The following is a 27,194-nucleotide window of genomic DNA, read 5'->3' as shown; positions in this document are numbered from 1 at the left end:
TCTTTGTTTTGCGGGCACTTCATCATGAAATCCAAAATGTATGCACATTTTTCACAATACTTTTTTTTCTTTTTTCACATTTTTGACAACACGACCACAAGAAGCAAAGCAGCAGGTGAAAATATAAAAGAATGATTAGATTTCTTCTTACTTTTCACTAATACCTAAGGTCCAACATAGACAAAAAGACAGGCACGCAACACATTAGACCCATGAAATGTACTGTTTCTAAATTATTTGACTTTCTAATGCAAGCTTTAGACAGACTCTTAACAACAAGCATCGGACAGACTCGGCAGGCAAGCGACGACCAGGTCAACACAAAAGTAAAGGGGTCACTGCAAACAGTGATGCTGAGATAAATATTGAATTCTTTATGGCCAAATTCCCATATCAAATCTGACAAATGTTGGGTGAAAAATCTAAAACTCTTGCAAAAGCATGCAATAATATTTTGGCAAAAAAATAACATCTTTTTGCAACAAAAAATAAGTTGTGCTGGTAAACAATAGCTCTTTGCTGGTCAGGAGCAGCCTTTTAATGTAGAAGCGTCTTATCTTTAACAGGCCAATCTTCAAGACAAGGACTGAGAGCGATGTCTTTTACGTCCAAGTCTATCACATTAGTCACTTTGTATTGTGTGGGACAAATCTGCAGGAAGGCTCAAAGCATTCCAGTCCTGTCCCTTCTTTCACGTCGTTGTTGGGGGAATCTGACTGTATCCAGAGCACAGCTGGATAACGCGGGAGGAGTAGGAGAGACTGGATGTATTGCACATATGCATCCACACACACGCACTCACACCAAGCCCTCTCATTTTAATTTTTCCGTCTTCATCTCCTTCATCGCCTCTTGTCCTATATCACGTTTTCAAACAGCTGCATAGAACTCATCATGGTTTCATCCTACAGAGAGAGAAGACAAGTAATCAGGGTGGAATGATGCAATTAACTGGCAATGTACTGACTCACTGTATACAATGTATAGGCTGGATGAAGACAGCAGCTTCCAAATATAACATCATTTTTCTTTGCACATTCACAACACATCAAAACACAACAAGAAGCCATGCTGATATTTGTATGCTTTAATTCTGTATTCATTGTGATGTTGAATTCTTTTTCTACGGAAGCAAGTGAGAAAAATAAATTCTGGTGATCCATTTTCTAAGTCTGATATATATATTTTTGTCTCCTGTGATTAAAGAACAGATCGGCACAAAGGTTTTGCCTGAAGAACTTTTCTAAGTAATGATATTGTTTCATCTGTGAAAATAGTTGAAAACAAGTTTTGGCAGATGAAAGCATTTGATTTTGTCAGTATAACTTTTCCAGGTGTTAGTTAGTTGGAATAATGATTTCTGCCACAAAAGGCTGAAGCGCACCACTGCCTCCTGTTCTCCTTTATTTTCCACCTTTTTCACAGATGAAAGAAAAAAAGTGAGTTAGAAAGAATATCCTGATAAAACCCTAGCAAAACTTTATCCCCCACCTCTTTTATAGGGATGAAAAAAAAGTACCTCGCCAGTTCTAGTGTCATTAACAGAGGAGAGAAAACTATTTTGATCAGAAAATGGATCATCAGAATGATTTTTTTCACCCTAAAATTGTCTCTGCATGTTTATGGCCTCATCTAGACTTGTTAGTATTTACAATTTTGAACATGTGGTGAATCTCTATACATATCTACATGCACTATTTGCATTGTAATTACATTATTCTGTTTCTATGATATGCATATATTATGTTTATATTATAGTAACCATAACGTAATTTAGCCTTTAGCTTTTGAAACTTTAAACTGCATATCAGGGTCTTCATTGTGGTTGACAGCTCCAAAAGCTAGTAAGTGAACCGTTATGCTTAGATTATTATTATTTTTTTTATTATTTGTCATTTAGAATAAACTTATATAAAGAGCAAAAACATCTCATTCAGAACAACATCTCTAAATAACTGTTCATGTTTTTAATTTACACTTTAAACACATACATTTTATTATTATTATTGTTATTGCAGAGACAACTCAGATATAGGACAATACATACCTCCTGGCAGGCTATAATAAACTCCTCTAAAGTCACCACTCCATCTTTGTTTTTATCCATTTTCTGTGGAAAAACAATGTAATATAATTTGAATCAGTATCAAATAGAAGCAAATATTTAATAATTAGGTTCTTGCAGAAATGTGCTCATTATGAGCTCATACTGCAACAAACATAGCGTTCAGTAAACTGTAGAAAACGGTTCACACTTTAGAACACTATATGGAGAATAACAGTTTAAATAAAGTTGCTAATGATACAACTATTTATCTGAAAACCTGTAGTATTTGCAAAGTGAGAACCGAGAGGTTCATTGTGGAAGCTACTGGGGTATAATAAGAGACATTAAAAGTTATTTTCCCTCATTCTGTGCACACACAGTGGGTTTAAAATTACAGTCAAAGTGAACTTGTGACTCTTGTTAATCTTATATATTAGAATTTAACCTGGAAAAAGGCGTCCACATGCTGCTGCGGGACGTCTCCCTTTAGTGCAGGGTAGGTGAACTTGCCCATCATGTCATAGATGGCCCTCACAATCTCTGTCATTTCCTGAGAGAAGAGAAGATTCACATTGGGATGAGACATAGACTTTAGATGACACACTAAACACTGTATACACAGTGACATCACAGCCTCACCTCTCTGTTTATGTAGCCATCTCTGTTAATGTCATAAAGGTGGAACGTCCACTCAAGCTTTTCTCTCAGTGTCCCCCGCAGCAGAATAGACAAACCCATTACAAAGTCCTGACAGCAATGGGACAGAAGACAAAGTTAGAGAGCTGAAATCATGGAACTAAAGAAATGAGTAATATCTGAAACAAAATGCAATTACAAAAGAGGACGACTGACCTTAAACTTAATGGAGCCATTGTTTGTAGTGTCAAATGCATTAAAAAGATAATGTGCATACATGCTTGCATCTGCAACACACAAAAACAAATAACGTGTAAAGTATCCTGTTGTCAAAAAGCTGCGCAGAGCAAATAAAGATATTTAAAAGCATTGCACTTTACCTCCATGAGGGAAGAACTGTGCGTAAATGTGTTTAAATGTCTCTTCATCTACAACACCACTTGGACATTCCTGTGGAAAGAAAAATATGAATTAAGTTTACTCTACAGTCTACACAATGACATCAATGTGCTTTTCCTGTTTGTTGGAAGAAATCAGCAGAACTGGGAATTCATGACCCATCACATTTGTCCCTTAAGCCTAACTTCAGGCACAAACATATGTGAGCATGTTAGCCAGCATTATAAAGCATTTAAATAAATAAAAACCGTCAGAAGAAAATAAATAGTTCTCAGTGATTGTTCATTGCAAGGTCTTTAGTTTGGGTTACATCAGCTACAATTAAAATAGTTGTTAGCCATGCTGACATTATGGCTCTGTGGATGACAATCTGATGTACACTGTTGGTACAGACAGTTGGTACATTGGATGGATTATATGTTTTACATGTTTCATCTAGCGCCACCAGCAGGTCAATATTTTAGGATATTAGTTTATGACCAAATTCCAGCAAAAAGCTAACAACATTTACATAGTCTCGACTGTTCTTTGTGTTTTGTTTAGCAAATGTTAGCATGCTAACACACTAAAGTACAGATGGTGACCATGGTAAACATGAGCCTGTTAGCATTGTCACTGTGAGCTTGTTAGCATGCTAATATAAGCATTTATTGTAACTCACTGCACTGCTGTGATTATACAGCCAAATCGAGCCGCTAGCATGGCAACTCAGTGCTGTACAATTCATGTAAGGTTTCCTGTCGTAACAGAAAGAATCTTCATGGCTTAATACCATTAGGGGTAAATTAAAAAACGTTTTTTTTTTTATTGTTTTGTTAGATTGATCTAAATCTTGAAGATTCTGGAATGTACCAAAGTAATCTAATAATAAAATCAGAAAGCGTGTGATTACATTCTTGAAACCACGATAGAGGATCTGCAGCTCCTGTTTGCTGAAGTTAGTTTGGGCCTCCAACTGGTCAAGACCCTCGGGCCTATGACACACCGTCGTCATCTCAAGCTCTTCATCTGTTTTATCTACAGGGAAGAGAAACAGAGAAACAGAGATAGAAATAAATGTTTATTACACATAATCATGTCAAGACTTCTACAATCCCTTTCTAACATCTGCTCTTCTCAGTCTTTAGACATGTGAAAACTGTAATACACAGGAAAGAGACAAGTCAGCAAAGATCATCAAAAATGTTATTGGACAGCAAAAAAAGAGTACTCGCAGGGTAAGCAAGCCAAGCAAGCCAAGCAGCAGAAAAATAAGGCTGAAAGAGGATCATGGGAGTTAAAAAGAGAGAAAGGGATGGGGTTGAGAAGAACTATATCTTCTTGACGAATAGATTTCCCCTTTGGGCTTGATGGATTTTATCAGTTGCAACATGGTGCTCAGTATCGGGCGCTGTGGAGATGGATAGTGGTTAATGATGTAAGGAGTTCTAGTTCTGCTGCGGGCAAGTGTTTGTCACTACGATTGTCTCCAGCTACAGGACAATACAAACATCCCAGCATCCGGCAGTGGACACAATCCACACAACAATGAGTTCTCAAACATCCGAGAGAAAACAGCCACATATAATTCTCTCTTGAAGTCTTTATTGCATTCACTGGCTGCATATTTACACATTGTCGTCTCTGTAACTTGATTTCTTTTATATCCCAACTGGTCCCTGCGATATAGGCAATATATTTGGCTTTTATGGAGACCAAGTGATTTATCCTTGGATGAATAATTTCAACACAACACTCAAATCCTCATGAAGTCTTGCCAAATTCCACAATGAAAGAAGCCCAATGCACCTACAAACAAGCGTTTTAGCTGTGCCAGCATCAATTGGTTGAGTCAGGCTTTAAGAAAAAGACATTAAGATGAATATAATTACGGTTGCTTTTTGGATGGCGCCGATGACTCACTCAGCAGCCCGGTCAAGATTAATTCTCAACGCTACAGCTGTATCTCGTATCATGCATCATCTGCCAGAGGAGATTCTAATTTTAATTTGAAATCAAATATCCTCTTGGTCATCTGCTTTTTAGCTATTCCCCGTGACATCAACTGTATGTGATGATAAGTACTAAACTTAAGCTTTAATTAGCTGAATTAGTTTCTTTGTACGAGAGTAATTGCTTTTACTTTAATCTTGGAATCATCTTCATTTGGATGCTGGTATTTATTCGATTTCAGTTTAATATGCTCAATCTATGCAAAAAGGTCTCAACTGTGTTTTTTTTTTAGATCAAACAAGGCTTAAACAAATGTGTAGGTTATGATGGTGCTTCACTTGTGGTGCTCAAAGCACCAAAAAAATACATTTGAAAAACTCAACAGCAATGTCTCTTACCAGAAATCGTGACCCTGTTACTCAAGATAATCCAAACACTTTGTTGGAGCAGTTTCATGTAGGAACTATTTTCTATATACTATATTTATCACCGCTCTGAAGGAAGCGTGAATCTACCCATTATACTCATGATTTCTGGTTAGAGACATTGCTGTTGAGTTTTTCAAATGTATTATTTTGGTTCTTTAAGGACCACAGGCCAGAGTGCCTTCTAGTTCTATTATATTAGAGAGAAGACAGACATCTCTATGGCTGATATCTCCAACACTCAGCAACTCCCACCAAAGTAATCGAGATTGATAAGTAGCACTACAGGTAAGTGTGCTTGTGATTTTGGGGTGAACCGCCCCTTTAAGCAATTAGGTGTGAAATTAGCATATTCTGAGACAGAGTTGTTGTTGTTTTCATGGATCGGCTCCTTTTTCCTCATTGTTTTTTGTGAATGCTGAACTGATGTGAAATATTTACTGTCAGTTATTCGTTGAACATACATTACATAGTTATTTATTGCTTTCTCTCAATCCCTTTATCTTCCTCTCAGCTTGATCTCCCCGGCTCTTGTTGTCATGGGGATAGAAATAAGGGATGAAGTGGTGCATATACTAGATCCACTGATTAAAAAACAAAGTGTCAAACATAATTTGTACATTCATCTTCCCTGTGAGTAAAAGCCTCTGACCACACGACAACTAAACAGCAAAGGTGTTGTTTTGCTGCATGTGTTCTTTCTGCCGAGTTGCATTAGCTTTCCTGTGATGCGATAGTGTGATCAGAAACGGATTAAAATAAATGAAGGCGAGAAAAGGAAACAGGCACAAGTGTTCATTAGATGGGGGTGGGGGGCGAGGACAGGAAGAAATGGTGAGAGAGAAAGAAGGAGGTGGCAGAGTGTGAAGAAAAAAGGTGAGAGAAAGAATGGGATCACACAATATGTTGGGAGGACATAAAAAACACAAATGGATTTAATGAAAAACAAACACTAAGTAATTGATCTCAGACACAGGATGAGTAAGGGGACATATTCATTTGGAATTTGGGGAATAATAACAAATCTCAGAACCCATCGGTTGTTGGTCTGACGATGATAAGCCTCTGGGGGCAAGGGCCAATATTTCGGGGGGATATCTGGATAACAGATGTTTACAGTCCGATTAGCAATTTAAGATACGAGTTTGAGTTGAGAGACGGCATTTACAAACAACAAATAGTCGGTTTACACTCATTTAACATTTAATCTTTGAGCTAATAAAAAGCAAAATCCTCTTCAGACGTTAGCTAATTGTTTCAATAATTGCATTTCAGCCAATGCCGCGTCTTTTGTTTTCCCCACGGACTGTTTACCTGCATACAACTAAAGCCCACTCAAGTGGGATTAGTCTGCTCAGACAACAAACACACTACAAACAGAAACCAGAACGCTTTCAATACCAAAATCTTGTCTCGTGGCCTACAGATGTTTGCATTCATATGCAGATATCTGTATACTCCCAAACAGTGGCGGACACAGACAGCTGTGGACACAGCGGACACATAAAGTTCAGTTTATACTGTCCTCTTGGACGTTTTCCACACATGCGCAGTAAATCGCTACATTAGTCACAAAAAATGAGCAGTATGCGGACGTCTGCACAGACTACGTGCCCACTCTCTGAGAACGAAATGACGTACATAACTAATTAACTAATTAACTAGTAACTGCTACAACCTGGGTTTTTTAATAACAATTATTGATAATATGAATCTCACCAGATGACAAAATGATCATATTACCAGATATATGTTGTTGTAAATAACTAAGAGATTTACTCTTACAACATTCAGGCGCAGAGACTCTCTACCAACATTCACAGTGTGATGCTTAGCTATTTAAGGCAGGAGTCTTGATTTAATGTGGCAACAGCTGCTCTGCACATAAACAATTATCAGCATGTACTGAGAATAAAGTGTTACATGATGAAGTGATGGAGATAATTGTCAGATGGGGATTTTATAGAGACCGGCTGAGGCTCTATCATATTCTTACTGCCACCTGCTGCAGCTGCTTCAGGCCAGTAGTGCTTACACAAATAAACAATTTGAGTGACAGGTTGCGAAGGTGCCGCAGGTCCATGTGTAGCTTTGAGTGTACACAACAGGATGGATCCAGTGTGCTATTCTGGTGTGCATTGTGAAAGACTAGCCCAAGCGTTACCAAAGTCAAAATGTTTCACCAGAAAGCATTCCCCAACTCTAATGAAGTGTTTGTCCCTTTGACCCTGACCTTATAGTAATAGTCTGACATTTTGAGAAATATACTTAATCGCTTTCTTGCTGAGCGTTAGATGAAAAGATCAATAACTCTCTGGTTTGTAAGGTAAAAATAATGCTACAGCTAGCAGCTGTTTAGCTTAGCTTAGCGTAACGACTGGAAACATAGGAAACAGCTAGCTTGGCTCTGTCCAAAGGTAACACAATCCACCTACCAGCTCCTGTAAAGCTCCCTGATAAACAAGTTAAATCTTGCTTGTTTAATTCTGTAACTTCCTTGAGTCACTGCTTGTTGCCTTGTGACCTTACAGTGACAACAAAACTCTGGGTTACTGTGCCCAGCCAAGAATTAGTCTGACACATAAAAACCACAATCGTACAACCACAACATGTCATTTTTACACTTCAATTTTTATACGAATGAAAAAAAGGAGATAGTTTAGAGATGGAAAAGTTTTAATTAGTGAGCTTTAAAGATGCTGCCAGGCTGGTTTTGTCAGAGGACAGAGCCAGTCTAGCTAACTCGTTTCTCGCTGCTTACGATCTTTGTACTAAGCTAAGCTAATTGGATGCTGATGCTGGTTGTTAGCTGTAGGCTATATGTTTACTGTAGCCTAAAGACACGAGAAGGGTATTAATATTCTCATTTTACGCTCGGCTAAAAAGGCATTTAAGGGGCAATGTGTGTGTATGGGTCTGATCCTGGACCTCACCGCCCCAACTCCACACCAGATCTGCAAACGTTCTGCTGCTGCCAGTAGGCTACACAGTCTAGATCCAGGAGGCCACCAGCTCCCTGTGACTCCTGGCGCTGGGTTTTTTGCTGGCTGAATTCCAGTTGCTCCATGAGCTAACTGAAAGTCTGTCTCCGGAGCTGCCCGCCCACTCTCTCCCTGGCAAAGTAAGCTAATTTCATAGCGCCGGGGAGGAGAATAGGAAGGTGCGAGTCGTCTTCATAATTTCTGCCACTTTAGGTGGCCAGTGACACAAACAGCAAATCCTCAGGACAGAAATATCTAACGTGTATTTAAAAAATACTTCTGTATGCTTTTGCACATATACATCACATTTACTGTATGCTCTGTGGTCTACAATATTGTTTTGTATATGCTTAGCTTTCTGACTCAGACTTATTTTCATTTGTATACTGCTTTGACCTACCTCTCTGCCCTGTTTCTTGTGCTATTGTCATTCAGATTTTCCCTCCTGGGGGATCTTATCTTGTCTCATCTGATCTCATATATCTCTGCACAGCTGCCAATGGAAGACACACTTTAATGGAGTAAAAAAAAAAAAAACCCAGGATGACCTCTGGACATTTTTTCTCTCTTTGTTCAAAAGCTTTTATCAGAACAAGGACAAATGGTTCCATCTTATCAGCGTAAAAACAAACAGCAAGCACCACCTTTGTCTTGTGGGGTACGCCGTCTTCCGTCAGAGATTAATTGCTTTGTTTGCTGGTTTATCTATTTTATCTCTGTTTCACGCTTCTATAAATTGATCACACATCCTGGTTTGAGTATCGTTCACACTCCCCTTATGCCCCTACAACCCAGTCTCCATGACAACGAGGATCTCAAGCATCAGGCCGGGGAGAGGTATGATATGTGAGCTGCCTGTTAATTCACATGCTCTCTCCCAGACCCTCTCCCCTCTCTATTTCACTCACACATTCAACGTCCATCCGCACAAAACACACACACAGTCACAGAGTCAGGGGCAGCGATTTTGCTCGCTAGTTATTTTCAAGGACATCCGACTATCATGGTTGTGAACTGTAATCTCTCCTTCACACCACAGCGTTTATGCCCTGTGGCTTGATCCCTCACAATTCTGCTTCCTTGAGTAAATAATTTGACATTTTTATTTAAAACATAGCTATATATATATATATATATATATATATATATATATATATCTTGTTTGTAAAAGAAATGCATCAATGCTTTTGGTTAATGTACTTTACATGTACAGTATATGTAATTTGGTTACATGTAAGTAACATTTGGCAAATGCATTAGTCGGTCTATTTTAGTTTGACTTCCTTCTTCAATCATTTATAATCACTCCCCAGAAATATGGCAAACATACGTATGTTAATGTTATGTGCAACATGTAGAAAATAATACGTAACACATATTATGAATTACAATTCAGGGTTATTTATTCTCTGCTCTCTCTCAGTCACGCATTTTGTTGCTCTTTTTTCTTCTCTCTATCTTTTCCTGACTAAAGTTGACGTACCTCTGGACGGTCTCCTGTGCTTGGTTTGCATGGTCAAAGTGCCCACCACTGCACCCATGTTGTCACCGTGGAAACCAGCCTGGTCAAACAACCCAGAGAGTAATAATCCTCTATTTGGTTCACGATTGTGTCAGCCTGCCGTTCTGATCTGGCTCCACAGCTCTGAATCTTAAAGGGGCTTTGCCCCTGTTGATTCCTCTCACTGGTTTCAGATCTGTTACTGAGGGATGAGTCTCTTCTTTGAGCTGATTCTCTTGGATTTCTCTCTCTTAACACACACACACACACACACACACACACACACTCACACTCACACTCACACACACACACACACACACACACACACACACACACACACACACACACACACACACACACGTCTTCTGTCTTTCTGCGCCACTCCCTCCGTTCTGTGCCTGATTCTACTAATCTGTCAGCCTTTCCCCCTATTTCAGGCTCCCTGCCTCCCCATGCCCTCATGTTGTTGTTGAGTGCTGGTTACTGGTGCAGTACCCAATAATAACTCTACTCACTGACAAGTGAATGGTAGCAGGTGAAGGACATGCATTTCAATTTGATAGATCCTTGTTCTTTACAGGCATTGCACTTACATTTACATTTACATTACATTTACAACATAGGTTTCATATACAAGGAATGCTTATGTGTATCGGTGTATATATATATTTACATACACACATACATACATACATACATACATACATACATACATACATACATACATACATACATACATACATACATACATACATACATACACATACATACATACATACATACACATATAACACAAACATAGCAAGAGAAAGTATTCCAAACATAAAGAAACATAAATATATATTAGAAGACAAAATATGTACAAGGAACATAAATATAAAATAGAAGAAAAATACAATAATATGAAAAAATACTATCAAATCTATATAATAAATATAAGTATTGAATAGAGGAAAAATACAATAAAAATATGTATAAGAAATATAAATATAGAATAGAAGAAAAATACATTAAAAAGATGAACAATATATCTAAATCAAAGATGGAGGAGCTTTACCATCTATCTATCTATTCTCATCTTATTTCTCTTTATTTCCATACACATGCACACACAGACACACACACACACACAACTCGATGGTTAACGATGACTTTATTTTAAATACCACTTTAGTGCTCTGCTCCCTGATGCACGGCTTGTACCATAATGAGCATGTAGATATATGCTGTGAAGGCTGCCCACTTGTGCGTTTGCGTGTTAATTAACCAAACCTTTTCCTCTCTCTCTTATTCTAATGCACAGGGCAACGGAGATTTAGTGAGTTTTATACTGCAGTACAAACAAGAACATTAGAGTGTTTAATGGTGTCGATTAATATTAATGAAGCGGCTTCAATTCAGAAAAATGAGACTATATGCATTGGGGGAAGGAAAGCAGAGGGAGAGAGTAATGTTAAGTTTCCTACAAGTGTTGAGCAACAGAAATCAAACAGGGTTGTTGGAAGCTGAAGTCAGTGTTTATTATATTATAAGTGCTTTTGCAATATTCACTGTGGTAATAGCAGCTAATGAGTAAAATATACAGTATATCTCAGACAGGATATGATAGTCTGTTTTACGGTTTGATACAGTATGTTATCTGACACATAGGGGCAGCGATTCTCAGCGGGATTCAGCTGAAGGTCCAAATTATAAGAAAAAAAAACCCAGATTGTTTAGTAGTAGCAAAGGTAACGCCCCCTAAAAGTGTTGTGCCGTATAAAAATACTCTGGCACATACACCCAAGAATTGGAGAGGTGCCAGAAAATGCAAGAAGAAGAAGAAGAAGAAGAAGAAGAAGAAGAAGAAGAAGAACAACAAAACAACAACAACAACAACTTCAGTAGAAGTGAAATTGAGGTACTGTTAAATAAACTTCTATTTATGTCCAACCCAGAAACGCTCCACCTCCATAATTTATGACTTCATTGATTCCCTTTTAACCCTCAGCCCACAGCCCATCTGAAACAGATTTGGAAGCAGGAAATTGGTGTGCCAATACCTGACAACCGGTGGGACTGTATCCTCGACCTAGTCCACTCTTCTTCTATGTGTGAAGCATGCAGTGTAAGGCTCTCTTCAGAGTACATTATATCGCAGTCCATTTGCAGCAGCCAAAAATAAAACGCTGTGTTCACTTACAGATCCAAGTAAATCCTTTGACAAGACCTGGAAACCCTTAATTGAACACCCCCCCCCCCCCCCCTTCTCACAATTTACTTTATTTATATTACATTTTTAATTATACTTTCTATTTTGTTTCTATTTATTGTATTATTTATTAATTTATTACATTTTTGATTCATTCATTTATCTAAATAATTATAATATAATAATAGTCATCATTTGACTTTTTAAGATATGCCACTGTTGAAGGTTTATACTGGTGTAAAATCAATAAAAAGATCTAAGAAAGAAGATGAACACACACAATATCATCCTCCATTGGGATCAATGGACCAACAGTATTTATTTTGCCCAAAAATGTAATAATCCAATCATTATAATTACTCTACAACATAATCTAAATTACCGTAGATGACTTGACATTGTATATATTTGATATTGATCGATATATTTTCAACGACAACTCGACAACATTGGAAGAACATTCGTACCGAAGAGAAGAGCAAAAATGAGAAAATATTGGAAACTACCAGAAATCAAAAGGAACTAACAAAATAAGAACAAATCGTGGATAGGAACAAAAAATTAAATGTGTTCATATATCGGTTCCTGCATGAGGCCCATTGCATTGGTATGTATGAAGTCCGTGTACTGGGAAGGGATGAACTGAAGCGGAGAAAATGTGAATGTCTGTTTAAATATTCCACTAGCTGCAGAACAGAAATGTAAATGCTCCCTCTGCCTCACTCTCTTTCTCTGTGTGCGCGTATGCGTGTGCGTGTGCGTGTGCGTGTGCGTGTGCGTGTATGGGCTTAAAAAAACCTCTCTTGGTAAAAAAAAAAAAAGAAAGAAATGAAAAGAGAAATGGACTTCCACAATTTCACATTGGCTTCAGCCTCTGTTTCATGAAAATTGCGATCCACGTCTTTTGTTAGAGCTGTAAAAAGAGCAAAAGCTATGTGAGGAGTATGGTGGCAAAAAAAGATCCCTGATATTTTACATCTTAACTCTGTAGTCTTTCTTAAAAGTAACATTAATTCCCTCATAGTTATGCTCGTATTGAAAACTTGCCTCATCACTGTTTGCCCACTCTGTTTAAATAGCAGAGGACTGCAAAAAAAACAAGAATGCAGGTCATTGGAATTCAAATTGATTTGTGTGTTTGTGTGTAGGCGCTGTTTGCTGAGGGCGGTCCTGTGATTAAATATTCATTACTTTTACTTACTGTGAAAAAAACAAAGCATTGCTCATCTTAGAATAAATGAAAATTACAAGTGATAGCACAGATGTTTAAACATTCCCCCCCCCTCTACTTCTAACATTGCAGACATAAATGAGCCCCCTGACACACATACAAACACTTGCAGATGGAGAACGTATTTAGAAAAGTAAGTCCGACAACGGGTGTAATCCCCATGACAGATGTTTGCCATCTGGAACTTCCCTTCTGCACCATATCACCTCGCACTGTGACACTGCACCGTAGTCTGACCTCATAATCCTCTCATTATCTTTTAAGCAGCTCATCATCCACACAAGTCAGCGCACCGCCACCAACATGCAGGACTCACAACTGTGTTTCAGGCACTGTTGAAAAGGTTAAAGATCAACACAAACCAAACCATCTTTTGTCCAGACTTATCAACTGTTTCTCATTTCATCCTTTGCCAATTAATATACATTATATTAAATAGGTGCACATTTGCATGTCTTTCCTTTTCACTGAATTCTTTCATTTTAATTCAGATTTTCCTTTCAATCTCCCACTGCATTCATCTTTCATATAATTTTGACCAGCAGCCTGGTCTCCCCAATTCTAATATTGGGGAGGCCACATTAGGCGTTCTGGGGGTCCCCAGGAAATTTTGAACATCAAATGTCTTTATGTTAGAAAAACACAAATTTCATGCACCAGATGGCAATTTTAAATACAAAAATATAATGGCATATAATGCAGGTATTCTGTATTACTTTCAATTATTTAATATCCTGTAGAGCAACTGTTTTCATTTAAGGTTATCTCTGCCGAGTCAGGACATAATAGTCGTAATTTAATAAAAATAAAATATTTCAAAATGTGTTAACTTTTTGCGTACCAAACACACCGACTAAACATTGGACGGACAGTTACTGCTATTGACATTTTCGTAGTCATGGGCTATTGGGAGGGACGTGCTATGTAACTCATCAGTTCAGGTCAGCAGATGAAACATTAAACTCGTCCACAGTCAGAGTTTCAGATACGACTGATACAGTTATTCAACAAATTAAAATTGAGAGGTACGAAAGGCTGCGTTTAAAAACGACTCTTTTGAGGGAAACTGAAACTCTTTTTTTGCATGAGATGACAGTTTCAGCGCTGATAAGCAGTTCTCTGGTTTCATCATTTCATTATTTTATCTCGTCTGCTCTCATCTTCACCTCATGTTCCTCTCTCACCTCCATATTAGAATTAGAATATTACAACTACAATTACATGAGTAATTGAAAATTATAAAAATATTATTACCAGCTTTCTTAATTACTAATATGGTAATAAGGAAATTAACACCCATGTTTTGTTATTTTTTATGTATATTGTAACACATTTATTAAAACTTGTATTATTAAAGAGTTTCTTTCAAAATGCTGATTTTAAATAATAAAATAGAATATATATACATTTTTGTCTGTATTATGATATTTATGATGGTGATTTTATTAGTGGGCTTAAATTAGTCAGCTCACACGTCTATGTGAATCTTTGGGTGTTTTTAGTCGCCAGCAGAGAGCAGCTTTGGTCCATTTTTCTGTAATGTTGTGCGGTTGCTCTTTTAACAACAGGTGGCAGCAGTGTACAGTATTTCCTGACACAATCAGCAGCTTGGGTCACTATTGTAAACTCATTTTGCTGTTGACTAAAAACAATGTGAGCAAAATTTAAGACTACAACAACATACGAGCATGTTGGCAGAACCTACAGTTTCTTACAACGCTACACATCACACAACCATCACCATACTGTCCACTGCTCTAAATACTCTTCTATTAATCTATAAAAAAAAGAAGAAGAAAAGATTCTGTATGTAAATATCAGATAGTAAAACAACGAGGCTGGAGGTAATGAACGTGGAGAATGAAACACAGGAGAAGGCATGAGATAAAAATACATCTCAAAGAAGACTGTTACATAAACGTGTGAGGTGATGTTAAAAATTAAAAGCAGAGACACACACTGTCAGCTCTAATCCACTGTTTTTACAGCCACAGTAAAAGAATGAGAGGAGAAGGAAGAAAAAGAGTTTTGGAGGTGAATAGTTCACAAATGCAGGGTATTTCTGCCATAAGTTTTTACCATAGTAGAGCTATGGAAGTACCGGGGTAGCAAATCTGAATCCGTCACCGCAGGGGATGATGTGACTCTTGCTGCAAGGTTATGCACTTAGAGGACACATGTGACTTGTAATAGCAACGGACAGGTGCAGCGTGGGGCCGGATGGTTTCTGTCTTCAGCTACACTGCTACTGTTTCCTACAGAAGAGTATTAGGACCAGGCATAAGGAGAAAGAAATGTAGGGACATTTTTGAAAATAAACTAGTAGGGCTGTCCTCCACTAGAGAAATTCTTAGTCGACAAACACTCGAATAGTTGATTTAAAATAGACAGATCTGTAAAACTGAGTTTCTCCAAAAGGAATTATGCAAAAGCATCACTTTAAATCTTGTGTTTACCAGAGATGTGCTTATAAATCTTAGTCGACTTCGACCAATTAGTCGACTAATTTGGTATGTGGTATGTACAAAGAAAACGGTCTAAAACATAAGAACGCAAACACATCTAAAATAATCACCATTTTGGTTTCAACATGATTTAACTCTTTGAATCAACTGATCAGTGGTTACTGTTAATAGTGCTAAATACTTTTTAGTTTCATAGACCTGCCTTTACATTGGAGGCAAAACAATTTCAGGGTTATTACATTTTTGAAAGCCAGTATCAGTTACCTGTAAGCTGGGTTTAATTAAAACGTTTACCTTTTAATATTCACCCCAGGAAATATGTACAACCTCGATACGAGGCACACAGACTCGTTCACTGATGGGACAAAGATGTAGTTAAAAAATAAAAGGTAATAACTAGTCCTATCAATTTAGGCTCTGAGAGGGAATGAAAGCCTCTATCAACAGCCTCTACTCTTTCTCTTCAGTAATTCCCATGATATCCAAAAACTTTCTTGCCGCATCAACGACTATTTCTATTCTCTCAGATTTTTTTTCCGCCTCCGCAGCACAGTTAATCACCATGGCCAGAAATGCTAAGAACTTAGCTTTGTCCTTGCACAAACAGTAATCATCATGCTTCCTTCCCGTTTAGTTCACCCTTTACTTCTTCAATCTTTTTCCTAGCTGCTTGGACCTGATCTTAATCACTCACTCTACACTGATTCTGCCACTGCAGATCTCATCTCCACAGATCTCAACTGATTTCCAACAACGTCTGCATTGGGCTTGGGAACAAAAGCCCTTAATGGGTAACCGATATGATCCAAGAATACTTTGTCCGGTGTGATCAGTAAATCAAAATGCATCACTCACCCTGAACATTCTGTGACTGTGTACAACGCTGTTACATTCTTTAAATCTATTAGCATTGACCTTTCTTTGGTACTCTTTCAACAACATCCTTTACTAGAACTCTTCTATTAAGTGGGAAACACGTGGTAACTATCTAACTAAGTTATTTACAATGCCTTCTTCAGTTGTGTCTGTGACACACATCTAACAATGATTAATTCTCTTCTCTAACATCAACTACATTGAGCTCTGTCCTTGCTCCCGCTCAGTTTTATTGTAGCTGAGTGGATTTCTCTTTCGCTCTCACTGTCATCACTGTAACTTGAAACTTCTTCTCTTTCCTCCCTGATTTCCTCCCACTGCTTCTTTCAAACTCATCTACCTCCCCCCTTCCTCTTTCTTCAAAGAGGAAGAGCAAAGCCAACAGGTGTTGTATATAATCTAGTCCTCATTGGGGAATTGGTTGGAGGAGGAGTCAGGCCTGGGGCAGCGTTCACTAACCCTACACCTCCAGAGCCACTTGCAGTTAGGGAGCATTCCCCACCACACTAACACTTAGCTTAGTTTTGTCAGACACATCACATAAATGTAAATATTAATACTTAGGTTTGGTGGAATAGTGTTCAGCCTAGTTGCTCCGTGGCTCAAATATCTAACTTATATTGCAAACTATGAATTATTCTGAAAGAAATGATGTGTACATGATTAAGCCAGCCTGACACACTAACAGTCACATCTCAATTAGGGATCTACAGTATATATACTGCAGGATCCCTATTTCGATATTCACAGGCTACTCATTTGGTATCGATTCCTTTGAAAAAATATCGATGGTAAAGTTATATAAATACAAATGTGGGTCGCAGCATGACTTCCAAGTGTTTTTGTGTGTTTGCGTCAAAACAGTCCTGAAATATTTAGCTGCTGGGTGTCACATGACTGTGAAAACCTGTGACATCAGAACCTAGCGCGAATTGCAACGTGGGTCACCTGTAGATAAAAATACAGCAAGATGTACTATTTGTGACAAGTAAGTTCCACAAAGCAGCAACACGAGTGACCTCTGCAAAATTTTAAAAACAACACAACTCAAAATTATAAAGAGACTTATTATTGTAAATCGTGAGATTTCATGTCTTGTAACTGTGCCTTTAAACGAGCCGTCGTGACTTCTGTAAAGTTGTGATGTCACGACGACACATATATAGTTAGAAAGTGGTGCTACAGTTCTGTTACAGTCATTCCGCTGGCTGCAATGTCGATGCAGAGATGCCGAGAGCGCAGATGCAGAAGACCTGGAAACACTGACCAATCAGAGCAGACTGGGCTTTGTCGGGAGCGGGGCTTAAAGAGACAGGCGCTAAAATGGAGCGTTTCAGACAGAGGGTGAATACAGGTATATTCAGACAGACAGTATGAACCGGAACATTTGCATAATCTGTCTCCTTTAATCATAGTTTTTCTGTAAAATACTGGACAGTACTTTTGCACTTATTAGTATATGTCGAGGTAATTACCTTAAAGAGTAATTTTCTTTTTTCCCCTTATTTTAAAACGACTAAACCCATTTAAGAAAACATCAGTATTTGTGTTGTTAAAATGGCTTTTTTTGAGGAAAACAAAAGAAAACAAAAGAACAATCAAAATTTTCATTAAGTTTCAATTGTTTGCGGTCTTACAGATTACAACAGAACTAAGTTAAGAAGCAAAACTATGTGAAACAAGAGTATAAGGTACAGTATGCAAAATACATTATCCACGAGCAAAAGAAGAATAAGTGTCTTTCCACTTAAGGCCCAAGGCATATCACCACCCGGCTTCGACGCTGACAGTCAGCTTGCAATGTTTAAAGGTCTGTAAATTAATATACATGCGGCTGAATTTATAAGTACAGCATTTTAAAGGTTAGCAAGCAGAGTTTTGCGGTTCATGTCACTATCCGTATAAGTGTGTGAAGACAAATATGTTTAACACACCGAAGTACGCTTGTCCTGGAAATGAGAGTCTTACATTTTTTACGTGGGAAGCTGAATATGCATGTGTGTGCATATTTTCATGCCTGCCATCTTCCATGCACATGATAGATATGCAGAGCAGAGATGATGCTCTGAGCGATTGTGCAGATAAAAGCTTTCGATCTGGAATGCTACAACAACAGTGCAAAAAACTAAAGACCATCATCAAGCTATGAACCAGAAAGATCAACTCTTTTCATTCTGTTGTTAGAATATGTCTTATCATGCCCAAAGATTATTTATTGTTTTCCATGTTGCATACCACTGTTTCACATGGTCACTAAATCTAGTTGGCATACTGTACCAATGACATTCATAACCTTGCATGAGCGCTTTGCAAACATTACCCAGTAAATGGAGCTTGCAGTCCCTTTTTGAAAATATACTATACAATAAAATATATATTTTTAGGCAACATCCTGTTCTGAAAAGTGAAGCCAATGCGAAAGTGAAAAAAGAGGTCGGATTGTATAGAAGTCTATGAGAAAATTAACTTCTCTAGTTGTAAGTGTTCTTCAACACATTATTTTGTAAATGATGGTGCCCATGGGTAGTCGAACCTCTGATTGAAGAGGAACAATGCGGATTCCGTCCTGGTCGTGGAACAACGGACCAACTCTTCACTCTTGCAAGGATCCTGGAGGGGGCCTGGGAGTACGCCCATCCGGTCTACATGTGTTTTGTGGATCTGGAGAAGGCGTATGACCGGGTCCCCCGGGTGATACTGTGGGAGGTGCTGCGGGAGTATGGGGTGAGGGGGTCACTTTTGAGGGCCATCCAATCCCTGTACGCCCAAAGCGAGAGTTGTGTCCGGATACTCGGCAGTAAGTCGGACTCGTTTCCAGTGAATGTTGGCCTCCGCCAGGGCTGCGCTTTATCACCAATCCTGTTCGTGATTTTCATGGATAGGATATCGAGGCGTAGTCGTGGAGGAGAGGGGTTGCAGTTCGGTGACCTGAGGATCTCATCGCTGCTCTTTGCAGATGACGTGGTCCTTATGGCATCATCGGTCTGTGACCTTCAACAGTCACTGGATCGGTTCGCAGCCGAGTGTGAAGCGGTTGGGATGAGGATCAGCACCTCCAAATCTGAGGCCATGGCTCTCAGCAGGAAACCGGTGGATTGCCTACTCCGGGTAGGGAATGAGCCATTACCCCAAGTGAAGGAGTTCAAGTACCTCGGGGTCTTGTTTGCGAGTGAGGGGACAATGGAGCGAGAGATTGGCCGGAGAATCGGAGCAGCGGGGGGCGGTATTACAGTCACTTTACCGCACCGTTGTGACGAAAAGAGAGCTGAGCCAGAAGGCAAAGCTCTCAATCTACCGGTCGATCTTCGTTCCTACCCTCACCTATGGTCATGAAGGCTGGGTCATGACCGAAAGAACGAGATCACGGGTACAAGCGGCCGAAATGGGTTTTCTCAGACGGGTGGCTGGCGTCTCCCTTAGAGATAGGGTGAGAAGCTCAGCCATCCGTGAGAGACTCGGAGTAGAGTCGCTGCTCCTTTACGTTGAAAGGAGCCAGTTGAGGTGGTTCGGGCATCTAGTAAGGATGCCACCTGGGCGCCTCCCTAGGGAGGTGTTCCAGGCACGTCCAGCTGGGAGGAGACCCCGGGGAAGACCCAGGACTCGGTGGAGAGATTATATCTCCTCTCTGGCCTGGGAACGCCTCAGGATCCCCCAGTCGGAGCTGGAGGATGTGGCCCGGAGAAGGGAAGATTGGGGTTCCTTACTTGAGCTGCTGCCCCCGCAACCCGATCCCGGATAAGCGGTAGACGATGGATGGATGGATGGTGCCATTTAGATTAAAATAGACGATAAAGCAGGGTATTCTACAGGGCTACCTTTTGATTGACAGGTCATTACCATGGTGTTGTCCATTTGGTGGAGAAAGGCATAATACAAATTGTATGTGTATCAGCTGTATTTTATTATTTAAATGTATAGTTAATGAAATGTCATTCCTAGAATTCTATACCCCATGGTTATCTTTTCATTCAAGTGAATGAATTGGTTTTTGTTTGTATTATATTTGTTTTATTTACATTTATGGACCCACAAATGGAAACATATGTGATGCAGTCTGTTAGTGTCTGTAAGTGTGTACACCCCTTGTGTATATAAAAGCTTGATTTCACAATGAGAAGCTGATATAACATAATTCACACTTTGAAACACACATACATTACACCAAGGGTTGTTGTACTAAACTGGAAAACCATCTGTATTTCCTCTCACACTATAGCAGGAAAAAACAATACATTGCAAAAAGAACCCACGGCTGGCTAAAATAATATAATCAATTCCCACTTTAGACAATGGTATAAGTTGGTATTTTGTCTAGAGGCACTGAATCGACTCAGTGACATACAATTACGGGGTCAAAAGAAGACAGAAGCATCTCAAGCTTAAGTTAACTTTGCTTGTAGCAGATTTTATAACTAATACCAAAATATATATTCATAACTAATAACTCAAAATGTATTATAAACACATGAATGGTACAAAAGATGAAGGAGAGTGATGGGGCTCAACTACGACTATCAGAAACACAAAGCTTTATATAGAGTAATTTAAATACCTTGGAGCACCACCCATCATAAAGAAAGACCATAACTAATGTAGTCTGGCCTGGTGTACATTTACCTGATATTTCATACACACACAAATCACAGGATCAAGTTCTTTATAAATGAAATGTTTATTGAACTGTTTATTGAACTAAACTATTAAAACAGAAAGATAAATGATGAATAAATTAGTACAATGAACGCAATGATGAACAATTAAAGAATGAAAGCGGAACCACGTGTGACCTGGCAGAATCAGTGACTGATATCTTTGTTGGAGGTTTGTTCACCCCTTGAACTGAATTTTAATAGATTAACAAACCGTTCAACAGTTCTAGAGTTTAAGAAGCACCAGGGAAGAATTGATTCAGATTTTTAGGGCGATCTTAGTTTTGTTCTGAAACCTAATCAATGATTATTTAAGTCCTAATTTCCTTATTAGTTATAGCATCAAGCATCTAACCATTAAGATAACCCTAACCCCTGAAAACACATTAAAGTGTTTCACCTGCCGGTTCTGATGGACAGATGAGAAGTTGCGCTGGAGGGGCAGCCTTATGAGGTCTCATTTGAATTCGAGGTTCCTTAACTCTGGATCTTTGGAACCAGAGGCAAGCAGGAGAATGAATCAGTAGAAGAGCAGCTGAAGAAGAGCAGCTGAAGAAGAGCGTCAGGAGAAGAGAGCGATCTGTGTCTGGCTTGTAGTCTTATTGACTTCTGTCCAGGGGGTCCAGTGTCACTGGTGTGAGGAGCTGACCACTCCCATTTGTAAACATTACTGATTTGACTATTTTGTCCTTTTGATAGGATTAGAGTTGATATTGCTTACTTCACAAATTCAATTATTTCATATTTGAAGGTCTGTGATCTCGGGTGCAGAACGGTACCAAACACTTGACATCAACCGCTGAATAAAACCTGAACAATTAAAAATTAATGAAACAATCACAGATGCCAACCTGTGTTCCTATGGCTACACTAATACATGTGCATATATACGTCTATATGCAAAGGACATGAGTGAAATATCATAAAATCAATGCAGGTCAGTATGGATGAGCTTCAGGGGTCCTCACATGTGGAGAAGAGGAGAAAGCCGTGGAGGAGAGTTGACACCTTGACAAACCCTAATTTCCTATATCAAACTCATCATGGTAAAACTTCCTAATAATAAAACATGTTAGCTCAGCATACTCAATAATAATAATCAATTCAATTATATTTTATCCTAAATGTGATACAAGTCAGATACAAGTCAGATACTTTAGCCTGCATTCAACATCAGTTTCTTTATTTCAAGTTGTCTCCGTGTGTCTGGTCAGGAATGTGTAATGGCCATAAAAAGGGGTCTGGGGGTTTAAACTTGAGCAGTTTGTTGCTTAATATTGTTCCTTCAGTTTCTGCTTGTTTGTCCTGTTTCAGAAATCTGAATATTCTGTAAGAATGTATAGTTGCAGTCACCAATATCCGCTACATAACAGAAGGTGAGTACATTGTGGTGCAATCAGCAATGCATAAAATAACATTTGAGGAGAAGGAAGCAAAAAAGCGCAGAGGCACATTGTGAAGGGACTAGATGTTCAATAGAATTCACATTTCATCAACTGCGTATGCTTTGAAGATGCAGAGGGCAAGATAACAGGCATCCTTGAATTAGGTATTTGTGCTCTCAAGTTAATAATTCGTGCACACAGATTACTTAATTTATGTTCTGAATTTAATATTGTTTTTTTGGCATGAGGCATGTGTCTGGCTTTTATTGCGCTCCAAACAGAGCCAAAAAGACAATCCTTAATGTAAAAATATACATGTGCTCTATAGGTTAACACAGGACACAGGCCAACGCCTGAGCGTCAGGCTTCTTCACCCACATTAGTACTTTACTTTTTTAAATAGTCCAAGCAATTGTAGATTAGTCCCTTACGAATTAGGTTCAGAATTGTTCACGTTATTATTTCTGTGTTATATGAATATAGTCTCTCAGTTTTTAGCCACTACAGACATGTGGCTGAATCGCATGACCTAGATTGTCAACCCAAGTGGCCATAAGTAGGCTGTATTATTTCTAGAATAGCACAGTAGCTGACAATGCCACCCCTTTAGAACACATAGTTTCACTCTCAGCAGGTTTTATTATACTTTACTAAAAGTGTACTTCCTTTGCATTACAGATGCAAAAACTGCCAAACTTTGTAGTTTTCCTACACATATGCTTCAGGTGATTTTCGAGGTTAGGTTGAGTTTAACAGGTAACAAGGTAGTCTGTGAGAGTTTGGTCGGTATGAAAGTAAAACAGATTACTGTCAATTCCATATTTAAACACTTATGACAGGAAGTGTAGAAAATGCCTGAATAGGATCAAACATTATACAAGATACTGGCTATTAAGTGAAGTTCTTATAAATAGCTTGCAACTTTTAAAAATGAAAAAAATAACAAATTAAGATGATGCCCATGTCTATAATTTATTCGAAACATACTTATAATGCATATAATCTGATTAGCGCTGTATAATAATAGTTATAAGCACACTTAATATTCATAATGCTTTATCTAAATCAATTCCCGGCAGTGCATATGCTTGCAAATGATTTAGAGTTAGATAGTAATTGTTTTGAATAGGAAAATAAGCACAGAGGCCACATTTGTATTGGAGGAGACAAATGATGATCAAATTCATGGCCTACAGTGATATTGACAAAATAAATCGCCTGCACCTGCACCTGCACCTGCACCTGCATCTGCACCTGCATAAACCATTTTTTATGTTTGTATACGTGCGTAGATTGAATTTGTTTATCAGACCAGCGTGAGAGCAGATCAGTGTTTTATCAGTTGTGGGAGCTGCTCTCTCACTTGGTGACTCAGCGATTGTTTTTAGCTGTTCGGGTGAAAAATAACTTTTGACTAGAAGATGATGAGGTGGTGAGGAGAGCGAGAGCCAGGGCTTTTAACACAAATATGATAAACACGACCAGAGGTTGAGAGTGCATCGCAACTGTTGCCCTAAGGGGTGTGTACGGATGACGCAGTCATGACCTCATCATTCGTCTATTCATGGAGTACCCAGATCATCCATAGCAAGTAAAAGGTACCCCATAGGAAAAACTTTTTTTAATACCCTTAACGACAGTGTCCTGCAAAGAAATGTGTATTCATAACAAAATAAACCATAAAATGCTGATATTAATGTTATTGATGCTAGCTTTGTTTTTATGTTTATGCTTATATGTTTGTATTTTGTCTTTAAATGTAAAGCACTCTGAGTTTATGTGTAATGAAATGTGCTATATGTATATATATATATATATATATATATATATATATATATATATATATATATATATATATATATATATATATATATATATATATATATATATATATATATATATATATATAATTGCCAATGCCATACCACAATCTCTGATTTGCCTGCTCCTTTGCACTTGTTATAGTGAATAGAATATGTTTGTGGGGAAGCTAAGAGTGGTATATGGTAAACTGGTGGTAGGTACAATTTTAGGGGGAAATAAATGTGTCCAAATAAAAACATAAACAGCAAATCATTTTGAAAGGGCAACTTAAAAGGGCAATTTCAATCAACCTACATTTTATCTCTAAATCCAATTATAGCTATTTTTATAACAGTGATGCAACATTGTGTGCAATCTATTTGGCTTGTGACCCCTTCAAATGAAGCAAGCCGAAAACATTACCTCCATAAGAGGTAAATTACTTTTGTATTTATATTCTCAGGTTTTGAGCTGAAACTCGTACAGACTTGCACAGCAAGGGCTCAGTGTTTTACTGAAGGACATTTGGCTGGTGATGAATAGACTTCACTTTGACTAATGTGGGAGCAGCTGCATGAATTACAACTCAATATTGCCAGGCTAATGGAATCTGTTTAGAAAAGGAAGCTAGGAACAGAGTAAGCTTAAAGTGAAGGTGTTAAAATAATTTTAATTGGTGAGACATCAGTGGCTTTCGACAATGAAAATGATTAAATATTCATATATTTCTGTTACTGGATTATAATTATTGATGCATTAATGTGCTCATCACTTTTAATTTTGCAGCTTGTAAAGGTGAAGCTAATTTGAACTACTTTATATACTTCCAGGTTGCTTAATCCATAATAATCCATCATAATTCATTAGTGGATTTATATTTTTTATTCATGATATGAATCTGCAAAGTAACTAAATGTATCAAATACATGTAGTGGAGTAAAATTACAATATTTCCCTCTGAGATGAAATGGAGTAGAATTATAAAGTAGCAGAAAATGGAAATATTCAAGTACCTGAACATTTGACTTAAGTTCAGTACTTGAGTCAATGTAATTAGTTACTTTCCACCACTGCAATGGGGTGAACATCTGTTGGGTTTCAAGACAATCTAACATACAGTAGAACAGTGGTTCCCAACATATTTCCTAAAGTGACCCCTTTTCTATCATTGAGTAAACTGGCGACCCCTGACTAACGTTAAATTACATATTTGATGGCTATTTCATATTATATTCAATGCATAACAATAACATTACAGAACAGCTGTTAAACTGTACAGTTAACCCAAATAGTGAACGCAAGAAATGCAGGAAGTCGTTGTAAAATGAACGATTTGGATGAATTTCTGTGTTATTTTTAAGAACTTTGAATACAATTCTTCTTTTTTGACAAATTCAGTGTTTTGTTCTCCTTAACACTTGGCCATCGTTCTAATAGCTCTTTGGTTGTTTTAACTGCGTACCTTTCTAATGCAGGATGAGTCTGATTAACAGAGGGGGTGAATGTCGCAGCTTGTGCCCTTATTCTCTGAGATTTAATAGTAAAATGATATCTTAAATGATGATCCAAACTATAAAAACTATTAAATTTAGTCCAGACCCCCAGGTTGGGAACAACTGCAGTAGAGTATCCATTTAATGTTGCGTGCAGCACTCTCACAAAAACCACATTGTGTCTGATCGAGTACACATGAAAAAATCATGAACTTGCATAAGTTCCCTTAAAGTGAAAGATGAACAGTGAGTGCATCTGTATTAGAATAAAACACCACCATACCTTTTGTGAGGCCTCCTGAGACCAATCTCTGCAGGGACTGGATTAGTTTGAGCACCCCCTGTCTGCAGCGGCTGGTACAGCCAGCCATCCTGAGGTTGAGGTTGAGATGGGGGGTCAGACTGGGTTGAAGAGAGGCTTCACCAGACAAAAACAGTTTCCTCCAATATATCTAAAGAAAATGAGAAAGTTTGAGCTCGCAAGTGTCTCCACAATGTCCTTTCAGGAGATATTACTGTAGTGTGCGGAGCGATCCTTATTGCAAAGAAGAATCTGCGACATCTTCATGTCATTTAAGGAGATCCTTGTGGAGAAAAAAGTATCAGTGAGATAAATTAACATTCAACTGCAAAATGAAACTTGTAATAAAGCTTAACAATGTATATTCTGTTCCACACAGTTACACCTGAGTATTCCCTCAGGTCAGTCAGAAGCTGATGCTCACACACCGAAAGAACACACACACATTGTGGTGAAGTTTACAGGCAGGTATTGAAATGGTTCCCAAAAGAGCCAGATGGGCAGAAATGCTGACTGGGGATAAAAATTCAGACCTGAATGTGAAACTTTTGGAAAAGCAAAGATGTGTTCCACGCACCAAAACGAGGCAGAAGTTAAATTATTTAACTGACTCCAAAAGTAGAACGTGGAGGGATCCGTGTGCCCTGGAAGTTCTGTTCTTCCAAGAAAAAGCAGAGAACCCTGTCCGCTTCTTCTCTCTGTATTCTCCACTCTTCTCTCTCCTCCTCTTCGTCTTCTGTCTTCTCCAGTGTATGTTTCCGTGTGAGGTTTTCCTCTGCGCTGCAGTGGGAGCCCTGCGGCTGTGGTCTGTGGAGGAGCTGTGCTCTGGTGCTTCTCAGCAGATCTGTACTGCAGAGAGCAGCCACCACTGAACCCCCC

At 38.5% G+C, this 27,194-nt stretch overlaps 1 protein-coding gene across 4 annotated transcripts; it reads right to left on the bottom strand.

The window, feature by feature from the left end:
* Positions 1-828: 828 nt before the first annotated feature.
* kcnip1b (Kv channel interacting protein 1 b) lies at positions 829-27,169 on the bottom strand. 4 transcript variants are annotated; one of them, XM_029448764.1, is made up of 9 exons: positions 26,849-27,169; positions 26,298-26,466; positions 3,975-4,099; positions 3,064-3,133; positions 2,900-2,970; positions 2,687-2,794; positions 2,493-2,597; positions 2,048-2,110; positions 829-905 (listed from the first exon to the last, which is right to left on the bottom strand). In XM_029448764.1, exons 2-9 carry the CDS (start codon positions 26,383-26,385, stop codon positions 858-860), a joined length of 678 nt encoding a protein of 225 aa, XP_029304624.1. In that variant the 5' UTR covers positions 26,386-26,466; positions 26,849-27,169; the 3' UTR covers positions 829-857. The 4 variants fall into 4 exon arrangements, with proteins under 4 accessions (XP_029304624.1, XP_029304623.1, XP_029304625.1 ...); XM_029448763.1 differs by having other exon boundaries at positions 26,893-27,169; XM_029448765.1 differs by having other exon boundaries at positions 26,927-27,169.
* Between the last annotated feature and the right edge of the window lie 25 nt (positions 27,170-27,194).

The sequence above is a fragment of the Cottoperca gobio genome, chromosome 14 (assembly GCF_900634415.1).
Source record: "Cottoperca gobio chromosome 14, fCotGob3.1, whole genome shotgun sequence".
Lineage (NCBI taxonomy): Eukaryota > Metazoa > Chordata > Actinopteri > Perciformes > Bovichtidae > Cottoperca > Cottoperca gobio.
The sequence above is the reverse complement of the archived record's forward strand: the minus strand, read 5'-3'. Positions and strand labels throughout refer to the sequence as shown.